Source organism: Convolutriloba macropyga, chromosome 12 (assembly GCF_964194025.1).
Source record: "Convolutriloba macropyga chromosome 12, txConMacr16.3, whole genome shotgun sequence".
Taxonomy (NCBI): Eukaryota; Metazoa; Xenacoelomorpha; order Acoela; family Convolutidae; genus Convolutriloba; species Convolutriloba macropyga.
The window spans coordinates 13,991,018-14,010,260 of record NC_134479.1 but is presented as its reverse complement, the minus strand read 5'-3'; the positions used below and the strand labels follow the sequence as shown (position 1 = coordinate 14,010,260).

Sequence of the window (19,243 nt, the reverse complement as noted above, 5' to 3'; positions counted from 1 at the left end):
CTAATTATTTTTAAAACTATCAAGTTATTTCACCGAAATTACACAACTGTTGTTATTATAGCGGGAGTTTATTCAAAGGTTTTTTCGGTCTTTCCCATTAAAGCTCCCACCCCAGCTTAGTGGTCAGATAATCTATAGCCCCCAATCATGGCAAATAGACTAAAATGGGGGCTATAATTTTTTTTTTTTTTGGGGGGGGGGGGCTTTAATGGGAAAGACCCGTTTCTTTCGTGTTTTGATTGAGAACTTGTAATTGTAACATTTTCTTATAACAAATACTGCGTAAAGAAGAAAATTTATAACAAATCAGTTCATGTACTTGGCAAAAGTAATTTACAATTTATTGCTAACTTGTAAGCAACTAGAATGATATACAAATTCATAATTACCCTAGGCCTATTTTTCAAACTCTTCCAGTCTTGATGTAATTCCAGCCAGGGAACAGTTTTAAAAAGTTTGTATTCTAGAAGTTCTAGAAAGTTCTAGAAATTGTCTATTTCATCTGATTTCAGCTGTCCAATATTTTGTTTGAGGAACGAGTTTGAAAAATGGGTCTCATGATTTTCTAATCACCAAATATGTAAAACCGGAACAACAAACTAAGTAATGTATTGCACTTGGTTAATTTTTGATATAAACATTGCAACAACAAATACACATACGTGCTAGTTTTGTTGAAACTTGTGACAACAAACAAAACACCAACTGTTATAGAAACTTTTGTTACTTGAAGATCGCAAACAAAATGTCCGTGGAAAAAATCGACTTTTCACATTAAAACGAACCAATGGCGAGTTTCTTCCGGCTACGATTATTACTACAGAACCTCCTAAATGTTTCACGAAATTTATCAGAATTGAGGATACAGATCTTAACAAAAAGTTAGTATATTCATTTCAGTGTATTGTCACTACGAGTTCTTGAAAACCTATAAAAGTTGGAACGAAAGCGGTGATAATTGTGAACAATTTCCATGGAAATTTCAAGAAAATTTCCATAAGCATAAAAATTTGTGTTTTTTGTTTTCTTTCCTTAAAACTTATCAACTATTTGGCAGAATTTCTTTAAAAAGTTGGGGTATATTATCTAAAAAGGGTCATAACGGGAAGTCGGGGTTATGTTTAAATGAAAAGTTTCCATAACAGTTAAATTGTTGACTCCATTGAATGTCTTTTTGACAGTTTTTGGTGATTAACTGGATAATCGTTATTGTTATGGGCAGCTGTTATAACATGCTGGTTAGTAGTCATGTTATTGGGGTTAAAATTGCATTGCATGTTTTGAGGTTGATACTCGTGAACTCCAAACATTGCCGAATGGCGATTCGGACTCGGTATTTGTGACGTAACATGTGACGCAACAGGTGATGTAACAATTGGCGCAATTTGTGATGTAACAACGGCATTGATTGGCTGTTCTGACTCTGGTTCTTGTTGATTGGCAGCAATTGATTTTACGTCACCATGAAAACTCGGACTTAGGGTAACTTTTCCTCCTCCATACATCGTATAGTAACCCCCATTTTGGGCTGCGGGTGGGGTTTGTGATTGCCCGAAATGAAAACTTTGTCGCTGAACAATTCGGCGATTTGCTCGATTGTTCAAACTGTTGATATTTAGGTTATTGTAAAATGCCTCGGGCGAAACTGGTGATGTAACAAGACTGTTCGTTTGTCGGTTCGGCACTGCGTATTGCGCTTGATTATGTAATCCTGACGTAATTGGGTTTAGCCGAGAAGTCACGAGTTGACTGGGGTGTCTCGTGTACTGACTCGTGGCACCCGAAATTCCCGTCAATTCGGTGGGACACGATGAATCATCGCCCGAACTGTTATTTGTTAACTGGGGGTAGGGGTACAAAAATTGGCGAGGTCTGTTCGCATGACGTTGTAAAGGTAAACTTGCAGTTTCGTTATGATACTGTGATAATGGGTAAACGTCGTTGCATGTGAAAGGTCCAGCGCCCCCGACGGGAACCGAGGGGTTGAAACCCCCATAAACCGCGTTAGTCATTGTTCCGTTACTTGACGGCGAGTATAAATGTTGCCACCAAGCTTGACTGGAAGCCGTCGCCCCAGGTGAAAACGTCCCGTCTTGGGAATCGCACGGGGATACCGGACCCTGAACTTCCAGGGTTTTGTCAAACACGTGAAGTTGTAGCAAATTACCCAATTTGTGCGCGATGGCCGGAAAGGTCAACCTTTTACTCGGCGTTGCGTGCCAGCATTCCTTCATAATATGGTACAACTCATCCGGGCAGTTTTTGGGTTTCCCCATCCGATAGCCAGTTTTAAGAAGGTCGAACAGATTTTCAACTGGTACACTGGGATACGGGTTTCCACCGAGGGTTAAAATTTCCCACATCGTAACCCCGAAAGACCAGACATCGCTTTGAGAAGTGTAGACACGGTCAAACAAAGCCTCAATAGCCATCCATTTAACTGGTAATCGGCCATCAGTCGTTTTTCGGTAATACTCGATATATTGAACGTCGCGCGCCAATCCGAAATCAGCAATTTTCATTACGTAATCCGAAGCGACTAAGACATTTCTAGCCGCCAAATCGCGATGAACACATCGTTTCTGTTCAAGATATTCCATACCTTTTGCAATTTGAAACGCGTACGAAATCAAATCTCTGTATGTTAAAGGCCGTTGGTCGTTATTTTCGTCTGTCAAGACTGTTAACGGGCCTGAATCTTTGCCAAAATTATCTGGCAATTTGCCCTCGGCAGCTTTCTGTTCATAGAATTGGCTTCCTGGTCTTCGTTCCCTTAAAAATTCCCGAAGATTTCCAAACTGGGCGTATTCGACCACGACCCATAATGGCCCATCACGTGAACAAACTCCCAGAAGGTTGATAATATTCTCATGACTTCCGATATTTTTCATAACTTGTGTCTCGGATAAAAGATCCATCAATTCTCGTTCAGTTCCGTCCTCTCGTAACATTTTAATTGCAACTTGAGTTTGTTTCTCATCTCCAAACAAGTTCTCGGCAACACCCAGCATGACTTTCCCAAAGGCGCCCGATCCGAGTTCTTGCAATATTTCCAATTTGGATCTCGGGAATTCCCAGTACTCGTCTACAGGGACCTAAAAATGGTCATGGGTTTGCAACTTGGCAAATATTGCGAAATATCACAGAGACCTACCAATATAACAAATGAAAAATTGTGTTGTCGATTTTTTCAAAAGGAAACCCAACAAATACCTGAAGCTAAACATGCTTACAATGAATAATGCCTAAACAGATTTTTTTGATGAAGTAATACTTACTAACCATAAGATATTTTATCACAAATAGCTTTGGCGATCAGTTTAATATTTCGTGTGCGCCATCAAAACCCCCTTGAATTTCCTCTGATGCTTATTACTCTCTAGATTTCGGAGCAACACTTTTCAAAAAAATAAAAAAAAAATCAGCAACAAAACAAAACCTACAGATGAACTGGTGGTGTCAAAGTAAGCTAACGAATTCTCTAAGATAGTTGGCATAATTCCATTGGAATTTTTAAACAGAGATGGCAGATTGCCAGACAATAGCCGCAATAGCTTCGTAGATCAGAACTCTAAAAAAAACAGAAGGACGAATCAAAAAAGTTACTATTTTCATTAAGGGATGAGATGATATTTTTGATGAAGAATCTCTATAATCTGTATAACTTATTGTTGCCTCTATTAGGTGCTCTCAAATAACCTTCGATTAGAGTGACACATACTCACTTGACCTTATCTCTTCAAATGAAATTTAAAAAAGTCAATTTCAGGGTGAGAAAGTCATTTTTGAGAGAGGTAAGTCACGTGTGACCAAAAACTTAATCACGCGAATGAAAAAACATAGCAGGACAAGTCTTGACGTAAAATTCAAAGATTTTTCATTGACTAAACAAAAAAATAGACTTGGTAGGGTCTATGCGTGGACTGGGAAAAACATTTCCATAAAATCAGATCAAAAAATTTGAAAAAAAAAACAGAAAATCAAAATTTAAATGCAGCATGTGAACATAAAACCACATGCGAAAAAGTAGAATAGGTCTTAAAAAAACTAAGAATTGATTGGGAAAACCGTTAAGAAAAAATCCGATCCAAAAAATCGAAAAAAGAGTAAAAATCAAAGTGAAATTGCCGCATGTGAACAAAAAATCAGCAGCGAGAATGCGAATTTTTGGTCGAGCGCCGTTTTCTCACTCTTCTTTAACCTCTCGCATTTTCGCTCCATTTCCTGTTTCTGCGTGACCAAAATCACTACTCCAATTTGACTTCAAAAATCATGAAAGGGTGTGAATAAATCTTTAAAAAAAGTAAGCGCCCCAATACAATTCATCAAGTTCTTTGAATTGTAATAAACTCACCCCTGTAAAAGTGAAATTGACGTCACGCACTTATTTCAGTTTAAATTTCATGAACGAATGAACAAAAAGCAGATTTGAAGTGGTTGTGAGGTCAAATTGTCTTAACAAAAATCTTGACGAATTAAAAAAACCAAGAGAAGGCCAATAATAGCCCCACTTGTCCCTGTGCGGCTATTAATCACTAATTAGTTTCTCAAATTAAGAAGGGATGTTTTCTATCTGGTAACATATAGAGTACTATTAAATTTTTCTTCGGAGAATTTTTCAAATTAAAATAGTTGCAGAAGAGAATATCTAATTTTATATAACGTAAACAGCTGATTCGTACACCAAAAAAAGAACAACATTTTCAAAAAGATTGAAATTAAAACGTCAGAGCACATCTAATTAAGTGTATCTTGTCAACTCAATCAATCAGTCGTATGACTACGTATAGGGTAAATTGCTTTCTCAGGAACTTTTGTCGTTTTCGTTTTCAAGACAACTACGAAACCTTTAAACTCTTTTCTAACTTGCGTTAAATATACTGGGTTCTTGTTCGTTGAGGCGATTAATTTTTGATTGAAGTATATAGTGCTATTTCCTGGTAAATTCAATCAAGTACCTGAATAGTTGGCCTGGATGCCTGGCTCAGAAAATTACTCATGCTCCAAAGATTGTACAGTGGGTTCTGCTGGTGATCACCACTTCCGGGAGGTCCGGACATGGTCAGGGTGCTGGAAGCTCCTCCGGTTGTGTGGCCACTTAGAGACATCGAGGCCTTCGGATTATCGCCACCAGAGTTGTTCAAGTCAGTGTTCAGGCTCGCTATCAGAGGAAGAGAGCTGAAACACAAGTTTCTTCGTCTCAAAAACCGTTATCCCAAAGACCTACGAAGCACTCAATCAGCCAGTCTACTTTAAAATTCTTTATCGCGGGACTTCTAAAGATTTTCAAAATAATTATCAGTGATCTAAGTTTTCCACCTTCTCAATATATTGCGCAAACGAATTGCAGAAAAAATTATCCCCTCACCCCCGGATCCAATTCCTAGTATTTCTGTACGGTTAAGGCTCTAAAAAAGTTTGAAATGTTTTTAATGATCATCTGTTTGCGTTCATCTGAAGCTCTTAGCAGTTAGTCACTTCCATTTCATTTAAAGTACCAATAAATTCAACAAACTTGTTTTTGACAGTCGTTCCCAATGATGAAGGCCAACTTTCAGCCAATCGAGAGCCAGTTTCACTGTTCTGCATCCTCTTAAACGACCGATTCTGTCGTCCCCTTGTTCTTCGTTGCATCCCAAAAGAGTCGTTTCGAAACTCCCTTTTCCCCTTTTTTCTCAAATTGTTCACACGCATCAGGCATTTGTACACCATAAACAGGACGAGAACCCCGATTATTGCGCAGCAGGTGATGTAAAATACCAGCGAATGACGGAATCTTTCAAAAATACCAGTTTGTGGGTTCGTGTCAATATCCACAATTTTATCGCCAGGGGCAACGGTTGTCTGTTTCACCCCCGGGTATACAACTTTAGGAATCACTTTAATGTGAAACTCTGGCAAATATTCATAACCGTAGGAGTTATTAGCAATTGCGAAATACGATCCATTTTGTGCCATTGTAACATTGTCAATTTGCAGGGTCAAGTCCTGTTTCTCGATAAACCCGTCTTTTTTCCAGGGAACAAACCAAAACACTGAAACTCCCGAAGCGTAAGGATGAACTTTGATGTTTCCACAATTGATAGTCAGTGAAGTTCCCTCTGTAACTTGACTGTTTCCGCAATTTTCAGTATGTACACCGTGCAGAACAGGCTGCAAGGCAATTTTTGTGTTGCCGTGATCAACCAGACAAGCGACCGGTTTTTCACTTTTTTGACCTTGAAAAGTGCACCAGTAGCACCCCGAATGACGGGGTTCCAGGTAATTTGGAATTACAAGCATCGAAGTTTTGGCCATTTTTGATGCGTTTGCTGGAATTGTCATGGCGTAGGGTGTAGTCATGGAGACGTTCATTTGGCTGTTTGTGTGTGGTATGTCGAGGGATTTGTTGTTGTAGAACCATTGGACATTTTTGGCATCTTCTGATCCGGGACAGCAATTGATGTTGGCTCCTAAAAATAGAAAAATATGCAAAACGGTTATTAGAAGAGTCGCAATATGGGCTATGATTCGCAAGATTGCTTTTGAAGGAGATTTCAAGATTTTTTTTATCATACCATGACCGATTATCGAGACGAAAATTGCTTACCCGACCGTTACAGACCGAATTACTTCCATTATTATGACAAAAAAGAGTACGAAATCTCCGAAAAACGGTCTGAAATCAATGAAAATAAAATGGTTTTTAATAACTACTTCACTATGATATCATAAATAGGGAAATCAACCATGATACTAAAATGACTACCAGGAACCCATCAATGAACATTCCCAGGCTGAGGTCCCAGACCGAAACCAGATATGTCCAGACCGAAATGAACGCACGAAGGGGGTGTCGTGCGTTCAAAATTACACGGTCTGGAAACACGGATGAACGCACGATGGTCTGAACATATCCACTTTCCGTCCGGGACGGTCTGGACATAGGCACTTTGAGTCTGGGACGGTCTGGAAATAGGCACTTTGAGTCTGGGCCTGTCTGGACATATCCACTTTGGGTCGCGCACCTCAGCCTAGGTTGTATGCTAACCAGGAATCAATTATTATCAGTTTATTATTAACAGGAAATTAAATAGCTTTTGCAAAGTTACGATGAAATCATAATTGATCCTTATCTGACAACCTACAATTCATGAAAAGATCAATCAACTTTGAAACATGCAGAAACAATGAGTAGAAAAAATGAGAAGCCTGGCTTTGTAGAATTTAACTTGCAAGATCTTATAAGATTCTGGCAGAATCTTGCAAGCCAATGCACCGGCTTGCAAGGTTTTCCTTCAAAAAATCATGCAACTTAAGTTATTTTTCTTGCAAGATCATGTAAAATAAGACTGTTCCCGCTATTATGCAAATTGTAATTCAAAGTCTAGCAGGTTTGAGCATGAGCACACTACGATGTGCATAATTTGTTCCTTTGACTTCTTGACTCGTAACAAAAATAGAAAAGATTGTGTGTATTAAAAACTAGAAAAAAGTCAAAAATTATAAGGAAACAACAAAACAATAAGCTATAAAAAGTTGAGTTTTTTTGATGCTGGGTTTATTTTTTGTAAAACCTGGACGGCCGAACATAGAATAACTTAGTAGGCCAAACTGTACTAATTTTGACTAAAAAACTTTGTTTTACTTTGTTTTGACAAAAAGTCAAAAGTAAGTCAAGAAGTATCAAGAATAAAACTTTCAGTCAAATTCAACTCATTTTACACATCTAACGACATATTTAATAAGATCAGCTTGGAGAAATTGATATCACAGTTCTGACGCAATTTAAAAAAAACTATCGTACTGAAGTAAACTGAAATTCAATAAATTAGTGTTTCTGAGGCCATTTCAGCTTGAAAAAGGTTTCTTTTTGGCCATTCGCCAATAACATCGATACATGAAATGTATTGCTAAATATAAAAAATTATCCAAAAAAAATTATTCTAAGTTTTGGTTATTTTAATGCAAACACCGATTCAATAATCACATTTTGAGAGTTGCCACACTCATGGTCTACAATCTGACGAATTTCGAGAAACTCGTAAAAATTCCCCAGTTTTATTAATCAAAAATAAAAAATTCAGTCCTAGTCCATTGCATATTGTGGAGTCTTTTTCATTAAGATTACTGTCGTTGATATTTCTAAGAAAACACGCCAAATCATTTATTAAACTTCATTTGTAGTGAAAGAAATACTCTACAAAACAAAAAGTGATAATCCGGACCAAAAAGAGATGTGCAAAAACTATTATAAAGTATACTCGGCCAAAAACTCACTTCTCTAGATACATAGGTTTCCTCTAAGACCATTGCCATTTAAAACGAATCAAAATATCGCTCCGACTCGTGGAAGTTTCTGTGTCGCAGCCGAAATAAGCTTTCTTGAACTAAGACGAAAACTTTGTATGAATTTGGAAATTTTTTCTGTATATATTTGACGTTACCAAGAGAATATCATTACTTGTGGCCAAATTGTATCAAACAATGCAATTTAAAAAACCAGCAAAAAATGGCAAGTTCTTCATTAACTCAAATGAAAATTAGATTAAAAAAGTATTCCACCAAATTTCCTTTCTTTCTTTGTTGTTTCTAACATCAATAAACAATTGCTTGTAGTGAACAGTTAACATTGTTATGACAAGAAAAACAAGAAGTTTTTCAAACCGAACTTGAAACAAAGTTATTAAATCTTTCTGAGATGTCTTTTGAATATATGCTTTAACTGGAATAGAAGAAAATCAACGATGATTCGTATCAACCAGTTTCGGTCTTTAAAATAGCTGATTGTTTTCAACGGCAATTTATAGTTTAGTACAATCTTCTATTCTTTAGAAAATAGTTCGATTAAATTTGCTGCAATTTCATCAAGCTTGTGATGTTACCGCTCTGTCGGCAAAACAAATGTATCATTTTCGCCACCAGATAGAGAATGAAACGGAAAACCTGACGAGCAGGCAACTAACAACACAGATCTCAAGCAAATGTTTCTGAAAATTTAGGCTTTGTGCACATTGTTATTTTCATAATATTTAAAGTTGGGAAATCAAATAAACTCAATTAAATCATGTTTGTCTGTTTTAAGCAATCTTGCAGAGTAATCACAACATATGTTTGTAGAAATTTTTTTTTACTGAATCATAATTAAAAACAAATCATCACTTGGTTGCGATCTGGTGAATGTACTTGTTGTTCCTTTTCCAATTAGAGAAATTTTTTGGTCATTTCTAAAATTACTGCCCACAATTGCAAGATCAAATTTCATATATTTAAAATTTATAAAGAAAAACGTTTTTGATTTTTAGCATGCTCTATTGGGACTATAGGAGGGACCCATATTAAACAGGGCTCATTAATGCTATCTGCCTAGTTCTTACTGTTTTTAAGCCTGTTTTTATTTGGTACTACCTTACTTACCGTTTTTATGTTATATTAAAACCACTTAATGGAGTTGTTATCTGTCCCGAAAATGGCGAAACAATTTCGCCGAAATGGAGTAGATACCAGAAGGTAAAAAGTATTTGTGTTGCCAACAAGAAAATTTACTTATATGCTGCTAAGTTAAAAACCTCCACTTTCAGTTCTTCAACTAATAATTTTCCCGTTTTTTTAAACTCGAAAATCGTCTGCTTAATTGATTATTGAACGCTTTTTTCTTTTTCTAAGTAGCAATGTGCAAGTTGCTCGAGTAAATTTAATCAACTTTGTCAATCGTTTTGAAAACCACATTTTAAGATTAGGGTTTTTAAACCGTGAAATTTTAGGATACTAAAAATTTAGTTCAGGTCTGCTCCAATTTCGAAAAAATTTTCACGATGCCTGTTTTTGAGCATTAGACTAAAATGATTAAAAAAAATATTAATTGGTGATTGATTATAGAAACTGACCTATAAAACCTTATAGGTAATAAGGCTTCAGGATAACTGAATGCTCAAAATGGGTGACGATGGTTACGTTATCCTCCAACGGAAGGGATGAATTTCATGCTCTTTCCCTAACATTTGTCAACATATTTGATGTATAGTTTTTAAGAGCGTTTTATTTGTGAGTACCAAAGATGTTATATTAGAATATGTGCCAAAAAGTATTGTCGCTTTTGCAAGAAACGTCAAACTAGTCCCAAAAATAGCAACCTGTAGTTTTGCTAAGTAATACTTATTAAATTGTCTAATTAGTATTTTTTAAAGCGAGCGAAATAAAACGTCCCTTGTTTTTCAAGTCGTTTGTATTTCTGTGAAAAAAAGAGAGCGAAAACTAAAAAATTGGAACGTTTTAGACAAGATTTGCAGTTTGATAATCAGTTTTTCTCGGTTTATATGTATGGAAAATTCATAAACTACTAGATTCATAAATGTTAAATAACTATGTTATAACATGTTGAAACTAATTTCATATATGTATGGCAAATTCTTATATCTACGTTTTATATCTATATGCACTTTTGAAAAAAACGATGAGCTGGCCTCTTTCATAAAAAAATTGGTCTAGAACAATAAGAGACAATAGTCTAAAACTGTCGTCGGTTAATTGTTAAATAATTTTGCGGAATATACAGATAATGTAGCAAAGATTTGATTTTTATTTTCTCAGATGGATTAATCATGGTCATTGTCGACCACAGTTCCGAACAAAAAATAAAAAGTGAGAAAAAAATAACCAGTTTTTATCGGAGAAATAGAAAAATTGTTTGCTGTTTCAACTTGAGAAGTCTATCCAATTTTTATTCCACTGAAATGAGGACAAAAAACCTTCAAAAAGGTTATTGTTGCTTGCAAATGAGGGTGAAAAAGAACAACGATTCTTAATAGATAGTTCTTGGTCATGAGGTACTTGAATACTTACTCAAGAAAAATCCGCTTAGACAAGTTGGAATAATATTGCAGTAAAAATTTAACATTCCAATAGTTTTCTTTCTTCTGGAACGTAGCGTTTGGTTATTATCTACCCCCTAGCGGACATAGCTAGTTAAAACTTTTATTGTAATGTTTTGATCTCAACTAGGCGGCTACTTCTGAAACAACACTTTGCCTCCATGAAAGCAGTTAATGACAAATCATTGTACTTTTGAGACATTACCCTTGATTCCATAGCTTGAGGGTACCTGAAATCAGTCACGAGCCCAGCAGTATATTTGTTCACGCTTGACGTTTGGGTTGTGTGGGTGTTGTTGTTGTTGTTTGGATTGTATGTACACTTTACCTACTCTATGTCACTTAATGGGCGATTCAATTTAAAATCTATTCAATAAGCCAAATGGACATATCTGGGTCAGACGTCTGTGAGAAGAGCTTTTTCGTGTCAATAGCTTTTTCCTACTCAATTTTACTGCCTTTTGTGAACAAAAATCAAATCTAAAAATAAATCTTCAGTTGCTGAGTAGATTGATGTGAGTACTTGTCAGTACTTGTTCCCTTTTGGAACATGTGAAGCTATATGAGTACAATATAAAGCTTCAAAAAATGAGGAAATGGCTTATGTTAAATTTTATCTTTCTATCCATCAACCACATTACGTGGCAAATTTCCACTCTTTGAGTAAATTGACTCGAGTTTGTCGTTTTTTTTTCACGACACGATCATGCGTCCAGATAAGGGTCATTAGCGGGTGCAAGCATTTTTGACAGTAATCTATTTTAGTTCCAAAATTTGGCTTAGGTTTGGATCATCCATCACAATTTTTGACGATACCTGTTCTTAAGCGAGCGTGGACAATAATGCCTTGATTTTGTACTTCTAGTCATAATTGTTTACGCGTCACTTATGTCGACGGTTACTCAACGTAATAGATGACAATTGGTCAAATAGACTGAAACGGAAGAAAACCTATTCGGAGAGTAAATACAGAGCTTTCCCTCACAATGCTAATAGTGCGCTTGGAAAACAAAAAGAAGTTTTGGATTCATCTATAAACTTCCCCGCAACGACAATTAGCTCTCTTAGTTAGGTGCCAAGTAAAAACTAATTAAACTCGAGCAAAAAAGTTTCTGGCTGATTGAATGCTCAAAATGGGTAACATTGGTTTCCTTCATCCGTAAACATAGGTGGCAATTTTTTTGTTTTTTCAGTAACTTATGATCACAATTCATTTCGCGCACGTACCAGTACCGAACTAAAACTACTTCCAAAGAATGTGCTGGCGCTTTTGGGAACCTCTTCCGTTGATTGCAGAAAGCACTTGAGTTTTGTGAAAGTGGTTTCCACAAAGCAGTTAAAAACTTAAACTGAAAAATAGGATCGAATAATGTGAAAAGAACTAACTTTTGGCAGTAAGGGCTTTACACAAAATCTTAGTTCTCTCAATCCTTTTGCCGCTCAATTCTACGATTTAATGTTTAATCATTACTAAAATGAGGTATTATACTGCAATTGATCTGCCACACAATTCTTTGCGGAATGCGCTTCCATCAAACATATTTTAGCGGTGAAAGGCAGTTTTCACTTTACAACTTCCAGTTTAAAAGTGAAAAACGCTGGCAGGTACTTCCAGATAAGGAACCGCTTTTTTGTCCACAAAGTTTGAAAATATTCTCGCACATCGTCGCACAATGTATTAACAAAGCAAAAGTAAATTCTGGTAAAAAAACGAGTATTATATCTTTTTTAAAAATTTGGTGCTGGTAGATTGCTCGTATGTTTTTCACCGTTAATAAAAAGGATCCAAAGAGAATCTCACTCAAAAACAGCAATTTGGACATTTGCCACATAATGTATCCGAAAACATCTCGACGGTCCAACGGCATATAGAGCTTCACATTTTCTTCCTTTCTTAAACAAGTTTTGGTTAGTGTTTTCAAAGTTACGAATTTTGTCTTCAGTCATATTTCTCGTCTTTGATAAAAAAACACAGAAATCGTAGAATGTTTATGAGAGAAATGTTTCTTGAGATCCATGGCCATTATCAGCGAAGGCACTTAAAAAATGATATCATAATCTCAAATGAAACAGACATTTTGGGAAGCAGAAATTTCCGTTACACACGGTGTACTGTATTTCAATTTTGAAAAAGCGAAAAAAAAATTATTTTCTAAGCTGAAAATTTTCTCCTGTTTTTTTACTATGCTCTAGCTTGATAGATACTCAACGTAATAGATGACAATTTGTCAATTAGACTGAAATGGAAAAAACCTATTTGGATCACAAAGCTTCCCTACTGGTAAGAAATTCGGAAAACTTATTGGGTTTCCATAATAGACTTTCATCATAGATACAATTTCATAGAATTTCATAGAACCTTATAAGCTTAATTTCTCATTGCATATAAGACTCTATTGAGCATTAAGGCCTTTATCTAGAGTGTTGTACGTTCCAAAAATAATTACTTTTTTTGGCTGTCAAATGTTATATTGAAAAGGAGAGTTTGCTCTCAAAGAACAGAGATCATATGAGCAGAAACTATTGGTTAGTTGAGGATATTCTCGATTGACTTAGAGTCACTCATTTGCACACAAAGTGCTACAATTGAGTCTAAATCTGAGAAAATGACTTCGCAGCTAACAAGTAGCTTTTCCTCAAGAACTTAGAACCCATTGAATTGCGTTGTTTGTAAATCAAATCTGAGCTCAGCCAAATGTGGAAAATATCATAGCTTCACGATGGATTATCTCAAATAATTCAGCTCAGAAAATTCTGTTCAATTGATAATTGTATAAATTTAAGTTTAAATCGATCAACTGAGGAAATTCTATCCACTTGATTCTATGAATTTAAATTTTGTTTGTCCATGAATCATCAATGTGATCTAAAAGTGTGAACAATGGAGAAGAATGGAATATCAGCACTGTTTTTGATGACATTGCAAGTTGGACTTCAGTCGTTTTAAAGGATCAGGGTTTTCAGCAAACCCTCCTTAGAGATATCAAAATTCAAAAAATGTAGCAGCCTTGAATGCTAACAAATAACACAGTATACCTTATAATTATACAATTTCACTATATAGGAATCACTCAAGCAGTGACTTCATTACCTTTGCGGTGCACAATACGATTAAAAAACTGATCACTAAATCGTAAGCAGCCTAACGTCACAATGGCAAGTAACAAATTCCTTCCAAGGAATACAGACCTTACGAGTAGCAAAATTGTCATTGTGTGCGAAACAATGCAGAGCTCAAATGAGCACACTTTGAAAGCCTCAAAACTTACGATTTTCAAGAACTCCCTAATCTACGCTTTATCACAATCTACGGTTTTTTGGTCAAATTATTCCCGGAAAAAGACCACGGGGAACTAATTCTTAATGACAAATCCGTTTTTTTTTGTCAAATTTCGAAGAGATAAAATATTTGAAAACATTGTGTTTGTCTGTTTGCATATTTATTTTTGTTATATCAGAATTCACTCTACACAGAAACCCGAAGAACCCGAAGAAATACAAGAAGAACGTCTACAAAAATTGCTTTTAAATTGCGGTTCACAAAAAATTTAACAATCATCGAGTAAAATTGAATAATTTTCTTAATCAGTTTCACTATAAAAACTTTCTGAAATTTTCTTCACTTTCTTCAAATTTTTTGCCAAGCATAAAAAATTGAAGTTTTAAAAAAACTATAATGACTAAAAATTGAGTCGAGACTAGTCCTTAGAGTATATAGCTCTATGATGTTTTTGTACATTGCATTTCGGAGAACTTTATTCATATCGTACATTTTTTCATGATGTACTGAATCAGTTCTCCTGCAGTTTCTGTTAGTACCTCGCTTTATATGATCTAAAAACTGATCACTAAATCGTAAGCAACCTTACGTCAGAATGACAAGTAACAAATTCCTTTCAAGTAATATAGACCTTACGAGTAGAAACTTGTCATCGTGTGCGAAACTATTCAGAGCTCAAATGAGCACACTTTGAAAGCCTCAAAATTTACGATTTTCAAAAAATCCCTAATCTACGGTTGGTCACAATCTACGGTTTTTTGGTCAAATTATTCCCGGAGAGAGACCACGAGGATCTATTTTTAAAGGAAAAATCCGTTTATTGCCAATTTTCGAAGAGATAAAAAATTTGAAAACATTGTGGTTGTTTGTTTGCATATTTATTTTTGTTATATCAGAATTCACTCTACAAAGTAACCAAAAAAAACCGAAGCAACAAACAAAAACATCTAAAAAATTTATTTTAATTTGACACATCAGTGGTTCACAAAAAAATTAACAATCATCGAGTAAAATTGAATCATTTTTTAAATCAGCTTCACTATGGAAACCTTCTGTGAAATTGTATTCAATTTCAAATTTTTTGCCAAACATAAAAAATTTTTAAGTTCAAAGAAACAATGACCAAAAGATGAGTCAAGACTAGTCCTTAGAGTATATAGCTCTATGATGTCTTGTTCAGTGCATTTCGGAGAAGCTTTTTCATATCGTACGTTTTTTCACAATGTACTGAATCAGTTCTCCTGAAGCTTTTGTTAGTAACTCTGCAACTAGTAGTCCTATGCCCGGTAAAATGAAGGAAGGGAAAACAACTACAACTTTAGCCAAAAAATTTGTTCCATATAGTTATTATTTGATCTCAGTGAAAGTTCACAAACTTTGCATCCAAGCCTTTGATTGCAAAAACCATTCCTCGCTATGTGAATCAAAACTTGATACACATTGATAAGACATGCATCATCATGCATCTTTTGCAAAACATTGAAGCAACTTGCCAAAAACTTCAGATACCATCAACTTGGTAAGATCTTATCAAGATAAACTAAGAAAATTTCTTGACAGCTTCTAACAAAATCTTGGCAAATTGTTGATAACTTTTTTTAATCATTTGTGATTACTGCTCGACGCAGCTCGTCAAAAGAAAAGCAAAAAAATCTGAGATTTCCAAGTACAAAATGAGGCTCTACTAACTCTATGAATTTTGATTCAGTCCGAAAAATCAGTCCGAATCAAAACATTGCGAGAAAATTTGTAATTTTTGAAGTATATCACTTTTTGAGAAACTCTTTTTTGTGTGTTTAATGTACTGTTTTTGCTGCAAAAGCTGTAGTTGTTCCTCAAAAAGAGATTTGAAACTTTTTAGTAGTTTTTCACTGTGATGTTGATTAACTTTTTTTTAGGTCTTTTTTAGGTTTTTTATGGGGGTGTCTTCCCGGCGGTGGTCTTGTAAAAAGTGTGTGCTATTTATATATCGAGCACGCACCCACCTAAAAATTTCATTATGATAGAGACAGTAGGCTCAACTGTTTGTTAATAATCTAACGGGAACTGAATTTTTTTGATATTTCTGGATAAATCTTGATGATTTGTGCTCAATCATGTGAAATCGCGCTAAATCTTTTGTTTAAAGGTACTTTTCAACTTTTATAACTTGGTATAATCTTGCTTTTTCATTGTTAATCTTTCTAGGTTATCTTTCCAAGATCTTGATTCTTGATACCACTACAAGGATCTTGCAAGTACAAAATTTTCTATTTTCAAGGTAAGTACCATGTCAAGATTTGGGCAGGATTTACCAAGATTTAGTATGTTTCTTATCAAGGTGTATCAAGTTTCGGTTCACTGTGATCAACGACCGAGTTTCGCAGCATCTATGATGATAATCATTGGTAATAGGCGGTAGTTCAGTCTGTTTTACAATTTTTATCTTGCCGTTTATTTAGCTATTCTGCTCTCTAATGTGAGAAACTAGGTCTAGATTCGCTAGTTTGTCTTGGTTAACGTTACTGTATGGTAGAATGTTACTGCTTCTTTTTCTTTTTATAAATGGAAATTTGGATAAAATATAGGAGGAAGATGCCGATTGAGATATCTTCCGAATGATTTGTTGCATTTCTTTTATGAATAAATTTATAGTATTTCTTACAGTTTTGTCCTAACTTTAAAAGAAAAAGAGCTTCGATATCTAATATTCACTCTTTGTATCTTTTGGTGACGAGGAAAAAATATTAATGGCGGTAGATAAAAGCAAATGAAGCTCAAAAGGGAAGGGGTGGGATAGTGAGTTAACCCTAATCGATGTTTTGGCCCAAAAAATGAAACCTGTTGTTTTTGAGCCAGTGTTCTTAAGGGTAATTTATATTGCCTTTATTAAGTTTTATTAAACGGCACGCTGCTTTTGCTCATTTTTCAGACCTAGGAAGTGACATTTTTCTTATCAATTATAAATTTCAAAAAAAATAAATAAATAAATCAAAATTTTTTACCAGTATTTTAGTATAACTTAAAATGTTCATGTTGAAATAAAAATGTGAAAAGGTCAGAAAAACATCAAAAACATGGTAGACGGCAAAATTACGTCACGCGCAAATGAAACTTCCTATGAAAAAAATGCTTTTAAAAAATGTCTTTTTAAAAATTTTCCAAACTTTTTTGAGCCGCTTTGACGCTGCAACATAAAAGTCAATCTGAAATAGTAGTGAAAACAAAAAATCCCATGAATGTATCCCATGAATGAAACTTCCTATGAAAAAATGCCTTTAAAAAATGTCTTTTTAAAAATTTTCCAAAACTTTTTTTGAGCCGCTTTGACGCTGCAACATAAAAGTCCATCTGAAATAGTAGTGAAAAGAAATAATCCCATGAATGTATTCTTTTACTCACTGTTATCTCTGGGGTAGATGTGTCGTCTGGTAGTATGTCCAAAGTGTTCACACTTCGTGTCGTACTTCTCAAAGATCTCCTGTTGAACAAAATCTCATCATCGTCATAATAAAATCAAAAGAACAAAACCGATAATGCGCTAAAACATGTATATGTTTTCCTCCTTAGTCCGATTTTTTCTTTCGTAGTTTTATCGCCGCCTTTTAGCTTTGAAAGCTAATGTTGCATGTAAAAAATGTTGGGGGGGGGGTGGAATTCTAGCAGGCACAGCTACTTGACTTTGAACTAACCATCATCTTTAAATTACAACCACAATCCTCTAACGATTAATCAGATTAAATTAGACCATGTAGTTGAGTAAGTTTTACAAACCTGTAGAAGAGGGTTGTGTTGAAGCCACGAATCTTGGCTCACCGGAATATACATCATTGCGTAACAGTAATGGACCAGAAATAAACAAATAAACAAACTATGTGTCGGCCATAACCCGAATTGCAATTTGACGGTCATTTTGATACGGATAAGGTTCCCAGGTACTTTCAATGCATCAGCAAATAATTATTTTATGCAAGATTTTTTTCAGGCGTAAATTTTGCTCGAAATTTGAGAAGTGTATTTTAGTTATAGGATTTCAGTTTAAATTTTTACAATAAATTTTAATAATTTATTTAATTATATAACCATCGAGGATTAGTAAACCCCGCGCTGGTTCTAATCAAGCCAGTGTTTAACAAAAGAATTATAGTCACAGGTGGTCGGGTATGGCTATAAAGTTCATATCTTGATAAGATATCTTATCTCAAATTTATTAATGCTGATTAAAGCGGCTATTTTACGACTTTCAGGTGTTGCAAAATTAATAACTTATAAAATTGGTTAAATTAGATAAGCTAGCGTGAGCAATCCTATCAAACCAAGCACAATTGCTCTTTTAACTGGTAAATTCTAAAGAATTGACACTTTTATTTCACAAAATTGCGCAGCCATTTCTAAGTTTTGCGTTGAATTTCTTCAAGTTAAAAGATTAAAGTAGATTAAAGTTGTCTCAAAGCGCTACGAAAGTTGTATTGTGCGATAATTTAGGTAAACTCTTCGCGTTGTAATCGAAAATGCTGATCAGAAATTTGGAGAAATGGTCTTGAAAAGCAGCAAATTAATGCACCGAACAACAAAATGAGTCCTCATGTAACACGTTCCCACCGGAAATAAAAACAGGAGGGGGGAAAATTTGAGGCTGTTCATTTATGAGGCACAGCGCAAAATTGCATGTTCGCAAAATCGTGTTTTAGGGTTACAGAATTGAGCTTGGGAAAAGTTCAAACTTAACTAGCAGAAAAACAGGGGAATTACTCTTGACCGAAGTAGGGCAGTGAAAGTGAACGATATCGTTACAATTTAGATAAGAAATAGTACAAATTGTGGAGTGAAATCAGCGGAATTAATAAGACTAAAACAAAGGAATAAAGTAAAGAAAACAATTTGGAAATTGGGTGAATTTTGAACAAATTCTGGGCTGAAACGTCCGTTTTGATTTGTTCCCGGGCTCTGGTTTCTACAGTTTAGAAGTACTCATTAGCGGTAAATGTTTGGGAAAACATGTCACAAATTTTGCTGAAAAGCCACAAAATCAAATCGAAAACAACTTTTGCTTGTCTCGCGAAAAATTGAACATGAGAGTTAAAATGCACCAAATTTCGCCGTATGTTATGCAGTCCTATTCAAAACAATTTAG

The 19,243-nt window shown here is 35.1% G+C and overlaps 1 protein-coding gene across 1 annotated transcript; it reads right to left on the bottom strand.

Moving 5' to 3' along the window:
• Positions 1-976: 976 nt before the first annotated feature.
• On the bottom strand, positions 977-19,243 carry LOC142350831 (uncharacterized). Its single transcript, XM_075402792.1, has 5 exons — positions 17,884-19,243; positions 17,512-17,590; positions 5,516-6,452; positions 4,959-5,178; positions 977-3,095 (listed from the first exon to the last, which is right to left on the bottom strand). The coding sequence occupies exons 1-5, from the start codon at positions 18,019-18,021 to the stop codon at positions 1,146-1,148; spliced, it is 3,324 nt and encodes a 1,107-aa protein (XP_075258907.1). The 5' UTR covers positions 18,022-19,243; the 3' UTR covers positions 977-1,145.

Bases quoted from the DNA above. Each gene is read 5' to 3' on its own strand.
- LOC142350831 (XM_075402792.1), bottom strand. From the start codon at position 18,021: ATGACCGTCAAATTGCAATTCGGGTTATGGCCGACACATAGTTTGTTT. The intron at 17,591-17,883 runs GTTTGTAAAACT...TTTGTTCAACAG, and splicing joins AACACAACCCTCTTCTACAG to GAGATCTTTGAGAAGTACGA. The intron at 6,453-17,511 runs GTGAGTAAAAGA...TTCTATTTTTAG, and splicing joins CATCTACCCCAGAGATAACA to GAGCCAACATCAATTGCTGT.